This window comes from Dipteris shenzhenensis, unplaced genomic scaffold (genome assembly GCF_047967505.1).
Source record: "Dipteris shenzhenensis isolate YYH24624 ecotype China unplaced genomic scaffold, Dip_SZ_1.0 scaf0589, whole genome shotgun sequence".
Lineage (NCBI taxonomy): Eukaryota > Viridiplantae > Streptophyta > Polypodiopsida > Gleicheniales > Dipteridaceae > Dipteris > Dipteris shenzhenensis.
Genome location: NW_028239895.1, coordinates 15,343 through 32,680, shown reverse-complemented (window position 1 = coordinate 32,680; position 17,338 = coordinate 15,343). Strand labels below are relative to the sequence as shown.

The 17,338-nt window shown below is 49.3% G+C and overlaps 5 protein-coding genes across 5 annotated transcripts; 3 read left to right on the top strand and 2 right to left on the bottom strand.

The window, feature by feature from the left end:
• Window positions 1-398: 398 nt before the first annotated feature.
• LOC147878069 (uncharacterized) lies at window positions 399-1,704 on the bottom strand (the record flags this gene model as incomplete). The annotated part of the gene is made up of 3 exons (XM_087372461.1): window positions 1,542-1,704; window positions 944-1,383; window positions 399-866 (listed from the first exon to the last, which is right to left on the bottom strand). Coding segments are annotated over exons 1-3 (1,071 nt in total), but the record flags the coding sequence as incomplete, so codon positions are not given.
• A 1,871-nt stretch (window positions 1,705-3,575) lies between these two features.
• Window positions 3,576-6,515, bottom strand: LOC147878068 (aquaporin-3-like). Its single transcript, XM_087372460.1, has 9 exons — window positions 6,479-6,515; window positions 5,910-6,364; window positions 4,714-4,978; window positions 4,472-4,599; window positions 4,316-4,422; window positions 4,175-4,247; window positions 4,023-4,115; window positions 3,888-3,969; window positions 3,576-3,832 (listed from the first exon to the last, which is right to left on the bottom strand). The coding sequence occupies exons 1-9, from the start codon at window positions 6,513-6,515 to the stop codon at window positions 3,576-3,578; spliced, it is 1,497 nt and encodes a 498-aa protein (XP_087228586.1).
• A 475-nt stretch (window positions 6,516-6,990) lies between these two features.
• On the top strand, window positions 6,991-8,540 carry LOC147878067 (FAD-dependent monooxygenase fsr3-like). The gene is made up of 2 exons (XM_087372459.1): window positions 6,991-7,809; window positions 7,860-8,540. The coding sequence occupies exons 1-2, from the start codon at window positions 6,991-6,993 to the stop codon at window positions 8,538-8,540; spliced, it is 1,500 nt and encodes a 499-aa protein (XP_087228585.1).
• A 3,101-nt stretch (window positions 8,541-11,641) lies between these two features.
• Window positions 11,642-13,177, top strand: LOC147878066 (putative epoxide hydrolase). Its single transcript, XM_087372458.1, has 4 exons — window positions 11,642-12,153; window positions 12,219-12,374; window positions 12,502-12,678; window positions 12,850-13,177. Exons 1-4 carry the CDS (start codon window positions 11,642-11,644, stop codon window positions 13,175-13,177), a joined length of 1,173 nt encoding a protein of 390 aa, XP_087228584.1.
• A 3,364-nt stretch (window positions 13,178-16,541) lies between these two features.
• On the top strand, window positions 16,542-17,099 carry LOC147878065 (uncharacterized). The gene has a single exon (XM_087372457.1). It carries the CDS (start codon window positions 16,542-16,544, stop codon window positions 17,097-17,099), a length of 558 nt encoding a protein of 185 aa, XP_087228583.1.
• The last annotated feature ends 239 nt before the right edge of the window (window positions 17,100-17,338 follow it).

Genomic DNA, 17,338 nt, shown 5'->3' with positions numbered 1-17,338 from the left:
TGCATGGTCTCGATATGAGCTTCTCTGGAAGTTCGGAGATACACAGATGAAATCCGTCACCCTATCAACAAGTCAAACGAATGCTCACGCATTGTCTGAAGTATTCCTCGAGGGCCAACCCTCTCAACTGCCCACACCAACTCCAACAACTCTATTGCCCGGGAGACAGCGCCCAAGTACGACATTCTTGCGGCCCAAGTTCGCACGGTATCTCTGTAGATTTCTCGGGATAGACAGGATGAGGCGATCATAAACGGCCACATGGCTATACTCTGCAGTGGCGAGTGAGAGAGCAACGTAAGCATATGCAGGCATACAAGTGCTTGCTCTTGCATTATGCTTTTTCGATCCGTGGATAGTTCGAGACATCTGCAGTCCCACAGGAAGATCAAGCTTGCCTGTCGATATGCTTCTGTAACAACTTTTGACTCCACAACGGAGCTCTGATTCTCTTCTGACGGCAAGGTGTTCACGATACGGGTTTCCAAGTGGTCGAACTCGGTGATCATATCTTGCGAGAGGTGCCTTTCGACCTCGACTCGCTCGCGGAGCCTGATCATAGGAGGCACGAGTTCCAAGAATCTGTACGTAGTGCTGAAAAGTGTAGCAAAGGTGTCGAAAGCCTTTAAATCTTGCAAGGCCGAAAGATAGGGATCGAGCAGCCATTCGTCCTGGACTGTTTGGAAATCACTGGGCGGAGTTAATGTTGTTACAAGGATTTGATACGCATACGTCTCCAAGCAGATCCCGATAAGCGAATGCAGTTCAGGGGGCATGGGATCGTTTCGAGAAGCGTGTAATCGCAAGACAAGTCTACGACAAGGTTTTAAGTGTATCCAGCCTTTGTCACCATTTCCAGCGATGACCTGCAAAGTTCTTAGCCTGATATTCGAATAGGAAGCGCTCTCGAGCCCACCTCTGTAGTGAAAAGAAACAACATCACCAGAACAACCACAGCTGTCTCGTCCACTTTCCAGGTCGGCATGCTTGTCATCTGTTGTAGCTGGCGGATGACCACCTCATATCGACCCCAAGCGGCCTTTGCAACACCGTCGGATTTGGTAATCAACGACAGATGTACTCCAGAGATCGCAAGAAGAGCATTCATTAGAAGTTCGTTGTTATGAGCCCTTGGGATCACCAAGTTCAGATAAGGGTTCCCTTCAGCTTTCGCTGTGGCCATCAAGTAACAGGTATTTTGAATATAATTTTCCAAAAACGAAGAAAGATGTGCCGTATTTGCAGACTCGACGTTTGTTACCAATTGAAGTGCGGGTGTCTTGTTCATACGCAGCGATGGAACTAGATCCGTTCTGGTGGCCTCGTCGACTGGGGTCGTTTTTTGAGAGTGTTGCCCATGGCTTGCTGAATCGCTACCGCACTCTTCATCAGTGGAAAGATGATTAGCAGCTATCGACCGACGATTTCGCCGGTTTCTTATGTTTGCGCGCCGGGTTGGCTCAGGCCATGTACATACGAGCTCATGCTTCGCACAGTGGCCGCAGGTAGGCTTGTCTTCTTCACTGTAGGTATTAGCATACCTTGTAGCCTTGTCTCCGCAGTGGAGAGATCGTTACCGTCACACTTCTTTCGGCGGGCTCTACAGCCCAAGCAGCCGTTTCGGTTCCTTCGATATGGAAAGCGAATGGTTTGCACCGGAGGAGGTGCGCCTGCGGGCTTTCGATCCACGGCGATAGCCTCCATGGCTCGTCCGTCTTATTAGAGTGCTGCCGGAATTCACAGAGAGGATGGGACCAATCGGTAAAACATACGCCGGCATCTTCCTCGGACCAGAATCCAGCATCGGAGTCATATGTGAACATATGACTGCCGGGGTACGCTTTGGTATAAGACATCGCCGCCAACCAAGGCTCGCCGAGTAGAAGTATACAATACGCGAGAGGGGCTGATCAGCATAGTGCGATTTGGCTTCGAAAGCAGCTGTCCATCCCATTTTGAGTTACCCGAAAAACGTTGCTGATTCTGTTACCCTGGCTGCTTTGAAAGCAGCCGCATGGCTCTAGCAGAAGTTAGGTTTTTGAGTTCGATGAACGAAGAGTCGAAGAGCAGGCATTTGAAATATCTTTGTGAAAAATATCGCAAGAACCAAACAAGTAAACCATTTACAAAACGTCTCTTCAGTAACGTCTTTCCGGCAGTCTTACGATTCGTTGTCGCGGCGAAGAACGACATCTCGCTCATTCGCTTCCACTTATTAGAATTCTGATGAAACCATGAATCTCTGGAATACGCCATATACCTAGAGACTGGTCTTTTGATTTTCTCGCAGCATGCGAAGGGAAATCTCGAAAGTTCTTTCTCCATCGATCTGGTGGAGCGCAAAAACCCCGCAAGGCTACACAAGAGGGAGCATGCCCAATTCGAGATGAACGTCACCATGATGGTGATGAATGATGACGATGAACGCAAACACTCATTGCCTTCGTTCCCTAAGTGAACGACCTTCTCTTTTCTTTCCCATCATCGAACGAAAGAATATTCACTTTTCAAACCGATTCTATCTACCTTATCGAAAAGCACAATCATGAGCGGCAAGAGTGTCCTCTTTATCACCTCCGATGTCGGTAAGCAGATTTGGGTCCACATGGCTGCCATGTGGACTCTCACTTCACCCGCTCTCCTCAGCCTCGCACAAGGACTTAGGCTGATCTTGTAGGCATTGAAAGGGATGAACTCGTAAAGCCTATCGAGGCTCTTCGTACCAAGGGCGTCAAGGTACTTCATGCCTCGATTTCTGGCGGAAGCTGTGGCACCATGTCGGGCGATGTGAACCCAGACCGCCCAGTGGAGGCTGCTGCTCAGCTCAAAAATCTAAAACCGGATGATTATGATCTTCTGTGTATTCCCGGGGGCACGGCGAATGCCGACACATTGAGACAAGACAAAGATGCGCAACGGCTAGTCAAAGGCATCGCGGATGCAAAGAAGCCCATTGCAGCGATATGTCACGGGCCTTGGGTTCTCATAGATTCGGGAGTTGTCAAGGGCAAGACTCTCACGAGCTACTCGAGTTGCGCAATTGACTTGAAAAACGCTGGGGCAGCTAGTTGGGTGAGTCAATCAATTCCTTGACATTCACGTGGAACATTATGCTGACTTTACGTCTTGGGTTTGAAGGTCGATCAGGAGTTGAAACGCTGCGATGCAAATGACTGGACATTGTTGACTTCGCGTAATCCAAACGACCTAGAAGCCTTCAATGCAGCGATCCTGAAAGAGCTTGGCGTATGAACGGCTTCACTGGCGATGTTGGAAAGTGTCCCGAAGACCGTAGAGACCAGATATACAACAAATGTCTCTATACATGTTCCATTGCCGGAATGATTTGTGACTCCGCTTATAGGGTTTGATCGGAACAGCTCGAATCGATCGGCTTTTAGCGAAGTAGGCTCCAGAGCGGTCCAATCGTTACAGATTTTTTTTTGCTTTTTCTTGATACTTGCATGGCGAATGGGGCGTTTAAAACCAGACGCGCTGATACAGATGGCTGAGTAACGGCATATATTTGTATATTTCGATCGATAGTAGTCCCTAAGCGATCCAGGAAGTCTTTCTTAGTCCATGTTTTTATTGTCGACTTGATTCACATATCCTCGTTCATACTCGACGTCTTTTGTGCGAGCAATCCCTGTCTTGGTCAGATGGAGTGCAAGTCCATCTTCGCCATCCTCGTGAACAGCATGTCCTCCAGCCAACTTCTGAAGAGAGTCTCGCATCAAAAGTTCGTAGAAGCCCGTTGCGAAGATAGTCGCGGGGATATTGACGAGAATCGCGATCCAGCTATAACTATGATACGTAAAAGCCCCGCCACCTGTACACGACGAGCATTAGTCTGTGGTATCTCAGATGCGTAGATATGAACTTGCCGTAGAAGATCGCAGCGACCAGTCTAGTACCAAGATCACGCGCAAGATTTGTAGAGATGGTGATGTCGGCATAACCATAGATCTGTGTCATTAATCAGAAGTGTCGATTACTCGGTCGTATGAACGGGGACTGACCATCGCAGTGTAGACCAAGCCAATGGCGAAAGGTGCCAAGGAGGGTGTGACAAATGGATTTGCTGGATCCAGGCAAGTCCAGATGATAATACCCTGAAGGGCTGATTAGCAGACAGATTACTGAGGTTATCTTGGGTTGCAAGTCAACTTACAATATAGGAGCACACGAAAAACTCGATGAGGAACAAGTATCCTAGACTCTGCTCAGGAAGCGGAAAAGAACATCTGAGATCGATGGGAATACCACATTAGCAAGCAGCGATTACCGCCAAAGGCACCGTAGCTAGACTCACAACGTAGAGGCTTTGGATCCAGGCCCAACATTAGGCAAGGCAGATTCCGTTAATTGCTGCCAGTACATTCCTGTGCACAACAGGCCGGCGATAAACGATCCGAGAATCTGAGTGTACGTCAGACTAGCGCAGTCAAATGCGTTGATAGAGTGGTACCTGGGCGAAAATGTAGCGTGGCACCTTACTCCAGGGAAATCCCTGCCAGATGGCCAGGCATATGGTGACCGCTGGGTTGAAATGACCACCAGAGACGGGCGCACAAGACATGATTGCGAAGGCAATTCCTGGAAGTGGGTTAGGACAAGTGCCACGCAAATAACAGCTGTAGGCAGGTGGACTGAGACACCACGTGACGACCACGTGGATCTAAAGACTCTACTACCAGTTGGCTTACTTACCCAAGCCGAAGGCAAGCCCAACCTCAAGTAAAGATCCGAAGGCAGCTTTTTCGCCATTCAGTGTGAAGGCACTGATTGCGCCAATCCCTGGAAGTACGTAAAAAAACACTCCTACTGCTTCTGCGGTCATCTCCCTAAGCCAGCGGGGCCGACGGCGCTCGAATTCAAGCTTGCGCTCAGAGACTGGCTTTGCCTTGACAACATTGCGGCTGACATGTTGTTGGATGGCTTCCACGACACCGAGCTCGAGCTCATTTGTATGGAGCTGCAATCACGTCAGTCGGGCATTTCTAAACATGCACTGTTTTCTCACTCTTCGGATATCATCCTCGGAAGCCATTTTAGAGAGTCTCTGTCCTTGGGCAAAATTGGGAATTCCGGGTTTCAAATCCAGATGGAAGCACAGGGAGGCGGCCTGATCGGACGTCTTATTTAAATCCGTCCACGTGCCCCGTCCCGAACTGCCGATCGTGCCGTTCTGTCACACCTCGGCGGTTGGAGGAATACCGGGGTCCATGCCCGAAAGGGCAGGAGATTGAATAGGGTTGCATCACCTCGACCATTGCTCTCACGGCATCTGGCGGAGCCCCCAAGAGGGGGGAAGGCCGCTCTCCGTTTTATAAGCACCGAAGAGTTCAAAAACTCACCCCGCAAAAGCGGGTGTCGTTGAAGTCATGACGATGTGGAGATCGTGCGGAATCGCCCCGGAGCACGCGAGCTGCACCCTAACCTCTGTTACTTTGGTGGCGTTCGCGGGATTATTAATGTCGGTTCCAAGCTGCTATCCGACATCGCGAACCATCTTCCGATGAACCGGTCATCGACTTTCTGCTGACTCAAATCGGAGAGGTTCAAACAGCGGGTCACGCTCTTTCAGAAGGGTTCGAGGAAGTGACATCAGGTCTATTCTGGCCCGCGACGAGGAGTGGCTCGGAGGTCGCCAGTGGCTTTTCCCGGAAGGTTCATCGGTCAAGGAGAGTCCTTCGAACTGTCACGAACTCGGTCGAGACTCTGGCTCGCGCCAGAGCTGAACTAGTTCTCTCGGCAGTTGTTGAACAGAAGGAAGATACGATAGTCCTATCGACCTTGCACGGACTAGCTGTTAAGCCTAAGTCCGCAAGGATCAGAACCAGGGCATGTAGCGAAATGGTTAGGTCTCATATCCCGCATTCATAGGTAGGCTCCAACCTTCTCACGGTCATCGATGATGGAGCTGGCCAAGACACTGGCTTTCCAAACACATTGTCCTCGGGGAAAAATGGCCAGTATCGGTCGTGCATCGAAGCTGAAGCTGGTTGCTTTAAAGCTTCTAGTGTAACAGACTCGTTCAACGAAGAGCCTCTGAGTAGCCACTGGAGGTACAGTAACAAGTCTCGTACCACAGACGCAGTTTTGAACAGATCCTTCCGCCCCTGAAATATCTCGGGTATATATAACCCAGAACTAATCAGCTTTCGCCGAGGGCTCGGATTCGCAATATGATCACAAATCTCGTTGACAGGCTTCCTAAGCTCGTCACGAGTGGCAGCAGTAGGCAATGGCTCGAAAAAGCACGACACTGACGTCGCCCACGAGACGAAAAGATGTACGACTTCGTGGCTGTGACGAAGAATGCGGAGACGGTGACCCTCAGTGGGTGAAGCAGTCCAATCTTTGTAACAACAACAAGCTCTGACTGCTAGTCTTGCTTAGGTTGAGGTGCATAGTTCTAGTTCTCTCTGAAGCTCGCCTCTCCGTCAATATTGTTAAAGTCAAAAGACTTCACTGCTATCATTGCTGGCTTCAGACGATATCCTGACCATGGCCAATGTCACATTTTAGCTCTTTTCTCGACGGTATCCGCACGAAAGCTGCTTGCATTAATTTCTAGTCTTCATGTTCTTCGATACACATGCTTCTCTTTAAAGGTATGACAGAGTGCTTGGTTTCAGGTCACTGCTATCGTTATCTAGAACTCGTGGTCGAGCGCAGAACATCGCCTGCTGTACTAGCCCCACATGGTCCATTGATATGCACGTAGTCGTCGTCTGCCAAGCGCCTTCCAGAACATATGCTGCGGAACCTACACACGCCCAGGGTACCGTTCTTGGTCATGATGGTGATGTGAGAAGCATAAGAACTCAGCGAATTCCATCCCGAGCATGTATGTCTATATAAAGAGCATGGACCTAGGTGTCAGGCGTTGCTTCTTGCAATACTAGATATTGATCCATTTATCGCTCTTCTCCTCTATTTTCCAAAAATTTCCGCTCTGGACTCACCTTGCATCCATCCGAAATGCCGCCTGTCATCGTCGACAGAGTCGAGAGATACGATCAGCTGGACATCAAGGTGGTGGTAGTTGGGGCAGGCGTAGGCGGTCTGACAGCCGCGCTCGAATGTTGGCGCAAAGGATGTGAAGTAATTGTTATTGAACATGCAGCGGAGATCTCACCAATTGGTAAGAATTCATCTTCCTCGAACCATGACATGACAAGCCTGAACTCTGTGGTAGGAGATTTCTTCACCATCGGCCCCTCCGCATTGTCTACGCTGAAGTATTATCCGACGATGCACGAGGACTATCACAAAGAAGTATTCGACTGCACAATCAGCATTTGGAAGCCAGACGGCGAATGTATTTACAAGACAAAGCCCGAATGGGTCGAAGGTCGGGCGATATCTGCGGCCCCCGACGTGAAATTGTCATTCATCAAGCGCCGTCCGGTCTATACAAAGATGCTCTACGACCAATGCATTCGTCTTGGCATCCCGGTCATCTTCTCACAGACTGCTGAGAAGATCGATGAAATGGAAGACGGGATCGCAGTGACAGTAGCAGATGGGTCCAAATACAATGGAGACATTTGCATCGCTGCTGATGGTATTGGCTCACGTCTCACAAGGTCTATTGGAGACGTGCAGCCCGTGCTCGACAGCGGATACGCAATTGCGCGTGCTGCGTTTCCGCGCAGCACAATCAAGCCGGGGTCACTTGCATATTCTTTGCTTGAAGACGTTGAGCAAGAGCCACAGTTCCGCAGCTATTTAGGCGACGATCTTCACGTGATTCTGTTCCTAACGAGCAATCATGTCGCTTTCGCTTATACACACGAGGTTTGTCAAAAGTCCTCTACCGTGTCGATTGTGGCTGACGTCTGCGATAGAGTGACGGAAATTCTGCTGAGTCGTGGCACAATCTCCGAGAGCCTTCAGCCTTGATTGAACAGCTCGAGAAGAAAGCTACTGGCTGGGATCCAGCGGTGCTCGATTTCCTGCACCAGATCCCCACCAAGATCGTAGATTGGGGCCTACGCTGGCGTGATCCTGCTGAAAGATGGACATCAGACAAAGGTCGCATCATCAAGGTTGGAGACAGCGCCCATGCCTTTCTCCCAACTGCTGGAAACGGCGCGACCCAAGCGATCGAATCCGCGATCACTGTGGCAGAGTGTCTTCGTATGGGCGGCAGAGATAATGTCTGTTGGTCAACGAAAGTGGCGAATAGACTACGCTTCGAGAGGGTCTCAGTCATGCAGCAAGCTGGCTTCATGAACCGCGAAGAGCTACACCACGCCAATCTCGACATGATAACCGAAGATATGCGCCCCAATGACATCGGATTCTTCAAACAAGGAAGCTGGACCTGGAAGCATAAGCCAGAGCTGTATGCGGCACAGAATTTCAAACAGTGTCTGGCCCATATTAAAGACGGGGCGCCATTTGTAAATACGAATCTGCCTCCGGGGCACGTTTACCGTCCGTGGACAATGGCAAGCGAGAACGAGCGCATGGCCGCTCATATTCCGTCTGATTTGAAGACAAATGGCTATTGGGGTGTACAATGAGAGTGCTTGGAATACTCTAAGGTTCACTTCTGAGTTTTAGCAAAGATCAAAAGATGAGGAGGCTGTCTTTTTGAATGCGCTATTCGATAATGTGGCGGTAGCTCAGACCAAAAGAGAGAAGAACACCTGAGTGCCCCCCATCATTTATGCAGAGCTATATATCAAGCTAGATATTAACGACTCGTCAAGTCTTCTGATACAGAGATACTAGTTCTTCCGCACCTGCAATGAAAGCTGCTTGCCGAGAGGACAGATTCTTACGAATGATGCTTATTCCACGAGCCGTGTGGCCTTGAAGGAAGAAATGAGAGTCCTCCAGTGGCGACATTAGCGGGCAACCGTAGGCATACAAAATCAATGCGGCCGGATGATTGGACTTTAGCATGGAGATGAAATGATCAGGCAGAGACTGGGTGTATGTTGCGACTGCATCCCAGAGACCTCCGATGTCCTTGCCGTCCGTGCCTTGTGCAGCGAAGCTCCGCAAGACAGCCGTAAGAAGCGCTACAGTGGCTTGATTTATAGCCACGACGTCCACTTCATCGCTGATGAGCTTTGCATCGGTCAGTGTCGTGGGTAAGATTTTGATTAGCTCGAGGATACCAGGAGGCACGTTGACATTGGTAGGCACATCAATGGGCGATATGGCCGTTGTGGAAACGTAACAACTCATGGGGGCTGCTTTGCATGCATGAGGAACTGAGAGCCGCTAGGGGGAAGTAGGTGCTGCAAACCGAGAATGAGCTGTTCAGTCCCTCTAAACAGGCAGAACGCTTCAATGCGGTTGTCCAGCTCGAGCTTGTGTTTCTCTGGAGAATCCATCTCGGACGTGTTCCATGAGTCGCGATTTTCTTCGAGTACTTGCAGCATCAGTTGTTTTACACCAACGAACCTTGCACCAGCGAGGAGTGCTAGGCTGTTCTTCTCATCTGGGTACTGCACGACTCGTCGGAATATGGACATGCCAACTGATTCGTATTCCATAGCGGCAGATAGATGGCGCTTTCGCTCATGAGGTGTAGTCGCTCTTATAGCCATGTCTGCTGCCGCGTAGCCGAGAATGATATACATCAGAAAGTCGTATGTGAGAGCTAGCTCGTACAGATCCACCTCCCAGAAACGTACTGACTCATACGAGGCCTGATGAGGGACAGGGCAGGGGGCGCGGCGATAATGGTGGAAGTACCGCAAGTGCTGTAGATTTACGGGTGACTCCAGCTCAAACTCATGACTATCGCTATCAGTGTCGACTGTGGTAGGTGTAAAGACCTGTGGGCTGGTCTTCTCTCCATCAGGGGCATTCTGTGCCGGTATGGCACTAACTTCGTTGGAGCCACAATTGTTCACCTCAAAATAGCGGATCTTGTTGCCGCGAAAGAATGTCTGTAGCATCGCCGGACGGGCTTGGACTCGATGCGAGTTTCTCTCTCCATGATCTTTGCTCCAGTGCTGCTCCATCCGCTTGTGTGAGATGCATAGATGCGAACAGCCGCTATGGGAGCAGGCGAAACCATCGTGCAGAGGAAGGTCTGGAAAGGGCGATGTATCTGGAGGGATACTGACTGCTTCCGGCTCGAGCAGGTGGAGACTCTCCAGACGTGATAGGAGCTGCTGGCGATCACTGCGGTAGATGCGGTGGCCTAGGAGATGCGATGCCAGTGCCTGTGGCTGGATTGCATATTTGCATTGGCGGCAAACGATTACCCCGTAGTTGGGCAAGTGAATGAGAAGATCGCGACCATCAACATTTGTGGCGGACGTATCCATAGTGAGAGGCCAGTTTGTTATGCCGGGCCGCTGTCGTGAAGATGTTAGAACATGACCCGAGGTTCTGCAATCCCGTAAAATATGTATGTAGTTTGAGTGCTGACGGATATTTGCCACATCACAGCACCATAATTTGAACGATCGTCAACGTTTTTGCCCATAACGTAACCTCGGTAGTATAAAGGGAGAACTAGGTAATCTGGCTTCTGTCTCACCCGTACCAAACGTATGAGGGACTAACGAAGCAACGAGTGTCAAAATATCGGTCATTACTTACAGCGGTGGGCATCTCGAATTCTGTGCTTCAGAGCCTATTACTTGGCAGGGCTCATTTGTAGGAACAGAGATGTACGATTCCATATGAGAAAGATACCAACATCCTCCATCCAAATAGACTTGGAGTCGCCTAAGCTTACAGTATGTCGAAATTCCCACAATATCATCGCCAGAACCACTCGCATCTCAGCAACTAATAAGATTATTGAGTCAGTACAGATTGTTCGCGTACGATACGATAGGAACTCAAGTGAAATACGACATAGCAACCACGTCAATCTCCTATCTCCTCCTGCCCATCGAATTACATACATGCTAGATTTTTCCCAATGCAGCCTCGAGGCCCTACATCGAATGGCTGCAGAGCGTCACAAGCATCGTTTTCGAACTTGAACGGTGCATCTGCCAGCCAGTGTTCAGGAATGAATTCGTTTGGTCGATGAAAATTGCGATCATATCTGTATGCCGCGTAGTGGGTGATTGTTACCTTGTTTGACTACCGCAACCACAATACTTTACATCGTTAGACAGGAATATCAAGCAAGTGCAAATTGAGTGTCAAAGCGACTACTCAAGCTAGGGAACCCGTGCAAAAGGAACTGGGCCATCTCCACGTCATTGGTGAGGAGGGGTAAAGCAATAGAAGAGCTACAACTGATGCAAGCCTTCATCAGTTCAGCTTCAAGACTGATGAAAAGTTGAGAAGGGAAAGCATGTCTTATTCCACGATTCCTAAGCAGGCCACGCTTGAAGTCAAACCATACAAGATTCACGTCTCAGACGATGAGCTCAATCACTTTCACCAACTGCTGAAGCTTTCGAGGCTTGCGCCGCTCACCTATGAGAGCAATCAATCCGATCCTAACAAGTTGGGCGTCACCCATGACTTTATGAGCAAGACTAAACGGTATTGGGAGAATGATTACAATTGGAGAGACCGGGAAGATTATTTTAACTCCTTCCCAAACTTCTTGTAAGTATATCTATACGAGAGGAGGAGTGTCTCTCACCATGTCTGTATTTCAATTTCTCTTGAACATTCGCTCACCACTCTGCCCATGAATTCTAGGACGACAATCAAAGACAAGGAAACGGGTTCTACTTTTGACATCCATTTTGTGGCACTATTTTCTGAGAAACCAGACGCAATACCTGTTACCTTCATGCACGGGTGGCCTGGGTCCTTTTTGGAGTTTCTCAGTTTCATGGACTTGGCAAGAAAGCGGTACAAGCCAGAGGAGTTGCCATATCATATCGTGGTCCCGAGCTTACCTGGTTGGACGTTATCATCGGGACCACCTGTGGACCGAAGCTTCGAGACCGAGGACAGTGCTCGAGTGATAAATGATCTCATGGTCGGACTCTTTGGGTCCTCCGTTCAATATGTCGCCCAGGGAGGCGACATAGGATCCTATAATGCAAGAGTCTTATCGACTTACCCTGGTTGCCGAGCGATACATCTAAACTTTTGCATGGTCGAGAAACCGGAATCAGTAAGCGATAGTGACGTTGACGATATTGAGAAGGAGGGAATTCAACGCGCAGGAGATTTCGGGCTCTATTCTTTCGCGTATGATCGATACCCAGACTACTATTGAAAGTTGTTAATTCGCTGATCATTGTTCCTCCCCTCAGGTATGCACTTGAACAAGGGACTCGTCCAGCTACGATTGGTTTCGCTTTGGATTCGAACCCCATCTCATTACTGGCATGGATTGGAGAAAAGTTCCTGACATGGACGGACACAACACCTCCGCTTAATGAGATTCTGGACAGTATCACCCTTTACTGGTTTTTCTCTTCATACCCACGGTGTATATACAACTACCGCCAGTTTCACTATCGGTGAGTAGCACAGCCTTCAGACACAGCCTGAATGTTGAAAAAGACTTTGCTTAACATCAACATGAATGAATAGGTCGGACTCTAATTACGCCATTCATGCAAATGAGAAATATCACTGCAAGAAGCCAATGGGGTATTCCTATTTTCCAAAGGAAGTTGCACCGATTCCAAAGAGCTGGGTGGCCACGACTGGAAACTTGGTATGGCACAAGCAGCACGCCCAAGGTGGTCATTTTGCAGCAATGGAAAGGTCACAAGCTTTTCTTGAAGACATTGAGGGATTTTTGAAACATATATAGGAGACTACATAGTCAAGTTCACATTTTGAATTTATCTATCTACTACTCTACTAAGTCGATTTTCACCACCAAGGCCGAGGTTTGACGGAGAGGACCCTGTCGATGCAGCTTCATTTTATCAGAATGCAGCACGTTGAACTTCCACATCTTGTCCCGCATTCCAACTCTGCGGCCGTTCACCTACAGCAGGCCAGCTTAGCAGTCTGGCAAGAGGAAATGCCCTGGAATCATCGACTCCCGCATCGCCATTACGACCATGTCTTCGCAGCTATGCGGCGTATGAACTGCGGTTTTGAACCAATACGCTATTGGCGCTCTTCAAATTGGGGTGTCTGCTCTTCACCACGCCTCATGGGAAAGGCTTTCCGAGGCGGCGCACAACGGCTGTCCCGTATGCAGCTTCTTGATTGCTCGGCGCGGAATGGCGCCGATGAGCACGCACGGATTTGAAACAGAAATGTGGCAGATGCTAGGTGATGTCGAGAATGTTCACAGCATTCACACAGAGGCTGTGGTTCGAGCGGCGAAAGGCTGCTATGCTACACCGCCCTTTGAAGGCAACGTGGAGAGCTTTATGATCCTTGGATTCCATCTATGCATCCGATCACGCAAGCTACCACCTGGGACGTTTAGCGGATCGAGTAACAAACCTCGAGCTTTCATTCTCGCAGACATATTATTCACTCCCGCTCAAGATTCGGAGCCAAGTGAATTGGCCTATCGCTGCGAAACTATCACTGGCTCTCAAGCGGCGCTTGGACTGGTACAGCAATGGTATACTGGCTGCTTGAAGGGTCATTCAATGTGCAAGAGACGACAACGACGTGACTGGCGGCCAAGTCGACTGATTGACCTGGGCAATGCAGATATAGGCGAATTGCAACCCGTTCTCAGAACCGCAAGCTCCAATGATTATCCGGACGGCGTAGAGTATATGACCATGAGCCACCGGTGGATGTCGGGAACGCCGCTTCAACTGGTTCAAAGCACTCTAGCACAGATGCGTTTATCCATTCCATACCGAGATTGCAAGGCTTCGATACAAGACGCTATGAAGATAGCGCAGCATCTGGGCATACGGTTTATCTGGATAGATAGCTTATGCATCGTCCAAGATGATGCAGAAGACAAGATGAGAGAAATATCACGGATGGGCCTTGTCTACAGTAATTCACAGTTGAACATAGCCGCAGCTGACGCACAAACTCCAGATCAAGGATGCTTCTTTCAACGAGATCCTGGTCTGATATCGAACGCGATAGTTCGCGTGGACTTCACTCAGCGAATCTCCAACCGCCATCACATACGTCTGACCTGGGAACATTCTGTGGGAGACCCGATGAAAGCTTCAGTGCTTGGACGCAGAGGCTGGGTCTTTCAAGAGTTTCTTCTTGCGCCTCGAGTTCTGTTTTGTGGGCAGTATCAGCTCAGCTGGGGTTGTGAGGAAAATGAAGCTGCAGAGAGTTTTCCATCTTGCAAACCAGCAAGTATGTTGCAGTCCACGGGTGATCGCATCTCATTGAAGAGGCTGTTGCATCTGCCAGCTGATCAACTACCTTACGACTCGCTGGCGGGCTTCAAAACCCCATGTGGTACCGACTTGTCGAAGAGTATACCAAACGCAACCTCACATTCCAGGGTGATAGACTACACGCTCTTGACGGCATTGCCTCTTACTATCAGCAAATCAATGGCGGCCACTACCATCAAGGTCTCTGGCAAGAGACATTTCTCAATGACCTGCCCTGGAACAATAGTACAAAAATATTCGGCGGGTTCTCTGAAGTTTCCTCAACCCTTATTGCCCGTTCATGGTCGTGGGCTTCCGTAGATGGGATGATCTATTTCTTCCGCCTGCCAAAATCACCTGTCTGGCTTGGGGAAGTGATTCACATAGGTTCTGAATATCCAGAAAGCGGACACAGTCCTAGCTCCGAAGATAATCAAAATACGCCCCTATTACGACTTCGTGGCCGCATCTTCCGGGTGGAATGCAAGGCTTTGGATCCAAAGACATTCGAACGTGGCAATTTGTCCGCAAGGAACAACCCAATAGACACCAGCCTTGCTTCCCTTGGAAGTATCGCAAACCGTCAAGAAGAGTTCAGAGCAACATTCCTTACAGACGATGGACGAAAACTGGAGGACGCAGATTTCTTCTGCCTCCCCTTTAATTGGAAATAGTCAAGTCGGGGGATTTGGAGGGCTACTCCTGCAGCAGATTCAAAGTTCGCCCGATCGTATCTTCCGCAGAGTCGGAACAGTCTCGCAAAACGGTTGGAACTCAGGCATTCCTCGCCATGCACCCGTTCAAGATGTGACAATTCAATGAGCCAGGTTTCTTTTGTCACGTTTCTTTCCAAAGGTATGACTACATCTTAAGTCAAATTATGAATAGCGAATGGACTTATAACAACTCCAAATTTCAACTAAAACAAAGAACTGATCGCTCCGACGTGTTACCTTCGATTTCAACAAACGGCATTTACACACGTCGGTCGATGCCCAGCACAAAAGCTTCCCATCTGCACTTGAGGCACGAGCCCAACGCGAGGCTGCTCTGGCTGAGTAAGCCACAGGCGAAAGAAACTCAGACAAAAGCGTTATTTCCCTTATCTCTGACGACCTTGGGAGTATGAGGCGATGCCATGAACTCAACAAGCTCAGTAGCGTGTAGACGCTGCAGAGATCAAAAGGTAGAGTCGCAGATACTGAACTGACATTCTCCGCAGCTAACTTGTTATACAGGTTCGTTGCTCTCGAACTTTTCCACGCTGCGCTCGCTGTATTCAGTCTCAAGCCACATGCGAGTATCCTGCACCTCCAGACCGGAAGTACATTGCGTCTCGAAGGCGTCGGTGGGGCTCAAATCGTGCACAAGATGAGAAAAGCAATGATGCACCGTCTTTGCAAAACTCTCCTTGTGAAGCAGCACATCCTATGACTCACCTTTCAACGACCAGTCCGCACGCCTCCAACGTCGACCCCACAGTGGAAGGGCCCTTACGAACGATACTTATCGAAGTATTTTTCCGCTCTATGTTTTCAAAGCTGTCTGACGTTCCATCGAGCCACATTCGATGCCGGCGTACTCAGCGGCGACGTACCCAGGCATACGCTTCTTGCGATCGCAGCCATTGCTACCAAGTATGTTTGCTGGATCCAAACTCTATCTTGCACTCTTTGACTTTTAGTTGGTAGATTTGTAGATGGGGACTCGTTGCAAACTCTAGAAAGGCTATTCGACATTGCCCTTCCAACAGAGATTGGACAGCTTGGACGAATGTGGGCGATTGAAGCTGCGAATGAGGCAATGCAAGATGTGTATCGCGCTCCTCTTGACGTTGTCAAAACCTGTCAGACGCTAGACTATTACTGGTTCTCTATGGGAAATCGACTTCGACAAGCGGCGTGCGGCGGCATGGCCTTTCGCCTGATACGAGCCATGCTCTCGACCAGCAAAGACCTTCTCGCTTCGACTATAGATGGCGAATCACAAAGGCGCTGTTTTTGGGCCACCTTTATTGCATATGTCCTCAATAACGACAACTACGTTAAGGGATCGTCGCAGGACAATTTCCTCCACCGAGTTCCACTGCCGATCAGCGAGGAGTTGTGGCGAAATTGGGGATCTGGCGTTGCACTTTCTTCTCATGAACATCGATACGTAACATCAACAGGTGGCCAAAAAAGCTTAATGGGTGAGCTTGTGAGAGTTTCAGTCCTGTGGTAAGGCATGAAATATCATGGACACGATCGCCGTTAATCCGATAATAGGGCAAATGTGCAAGATCTTGTGGGATCTTTCTCAGAGATGACAGCGCAAGAGAAGCTTGATAGGATTGCGCCTCTTGACCAAGCCCTGGACAAGTGGAATAAGGAGTTGAGCCCGACGTTAAGCTATAACAAGCGCAATCTGGACTCAAAACTAAATGATAGCCAAGAGCCTCTGTACTGCCTCGTCTTCGCCTTGTTCTATCAATCGCGGCTGGTCTTAAACGCATCTGCAATACCTTTGTTCAGTGGCAACATAATTAAGGGAGATTGCAACTACGAACAACTTGCTGCTGCGGCCCACACAGTGGTACACAACGCCGCTTGTTTATCCACTATGGCCGAGGACTTCTTACAGCTAAACTATAGCGCCTATAAACTAGCCCCTTTCGTTGGATACGCCATGTTTGTTGCAGCAATCGTCCATCTCTGCTTTGTTCACGCGATTGAGGAAGAAGTGGCAGGGAGGGCACGGCGGCATCTAGTCTCGAGCCTGCGGCTCTTAGACGCCATGCAACCGTATTGGGAGCACCTCAGGAGGCTTGTAAGGCTATCTTGTGCGGAGATCTTGTGTTCAGCACTGACTCTAGCGCTCTAGTTCGACCGAATCATTGTGATACATGACGCACAAACCACCGCAGAGCCAAAAGCAGATATAGCGTCTATCGCTGCATTTGAGTCCTTCGATCTCGCTGCTATGGTGCGAACAGCGAAATCGCTCAAACAAGCAGGACATTCAATTGACTCTCTTGCTGGATCGGTATTGATACATTGCCTACCAGACCTAAAGGAGAAAATTGGCAACAACGCGCACCTAGAATCGACCCAAAAGATCAA

Coding starts and splice junctions, on each gene's coding strand:
- LOC147878065 (XM_087372457.1), top strand. CDS start 16,542: ATGACAGCGCAAGAGAAGCTTGATAGGATTGCGCCTCTTGACCAAGCC.
- LOC147878068 (XM_087372460.1), bottom strand. CDS start 6,515: ATGGTCAGGATATCGTCTGAAGCCAGCAATGATAGCA. Junction 4,600..4,713: donor TGGGCTTGCCTTCGGCTTGG/GTAAGTAAGCCA, acceptor ACCCACTTCCAG/GAATTGCCTTCGCAATCATG. Junction 3,833..3,887: donor GGTCGCTGCGATCTTCTACG/GCAAGTTCATAT, acceptor CGTCGTGTACAG/GTGGCGGGGCTTTTACGTAT.
- LOC147878066 (XM_087372458.1), top strand. CDS start 11,642: ATGAATTCTAGGACGACAATCAAAGACAAGGAAACGGGTTCTACTTTT. Junction 12,154..12,218: donor TTCGGGCTCTATTCTTTCGC/GTATGATCGATA, acceptor TCCTCCCCTCAG/GTATGCACTTGAACAAGGGA. Junction 12,375..12,501: donor GACAGTATCACCCTTTACTG/GTTTTTCTCTTC, acceptor ATGAATGAATAG/GTCGGACTCTAATTACGCCA.
- LOC147878067 (XM_087372459.1), top strand. CDS start 6,991: ATGCCGCCTGTCATCGTCGACAGAGTCGAGAGATACGATCAGCTGGAC. Junction 7,810..7,859: donor CTTTCGCTTATACACACGAG/GTTTGTCAAAAG, acceptor CGTCTGCGATAG/AGTGACGGAAATTCTGCTGA.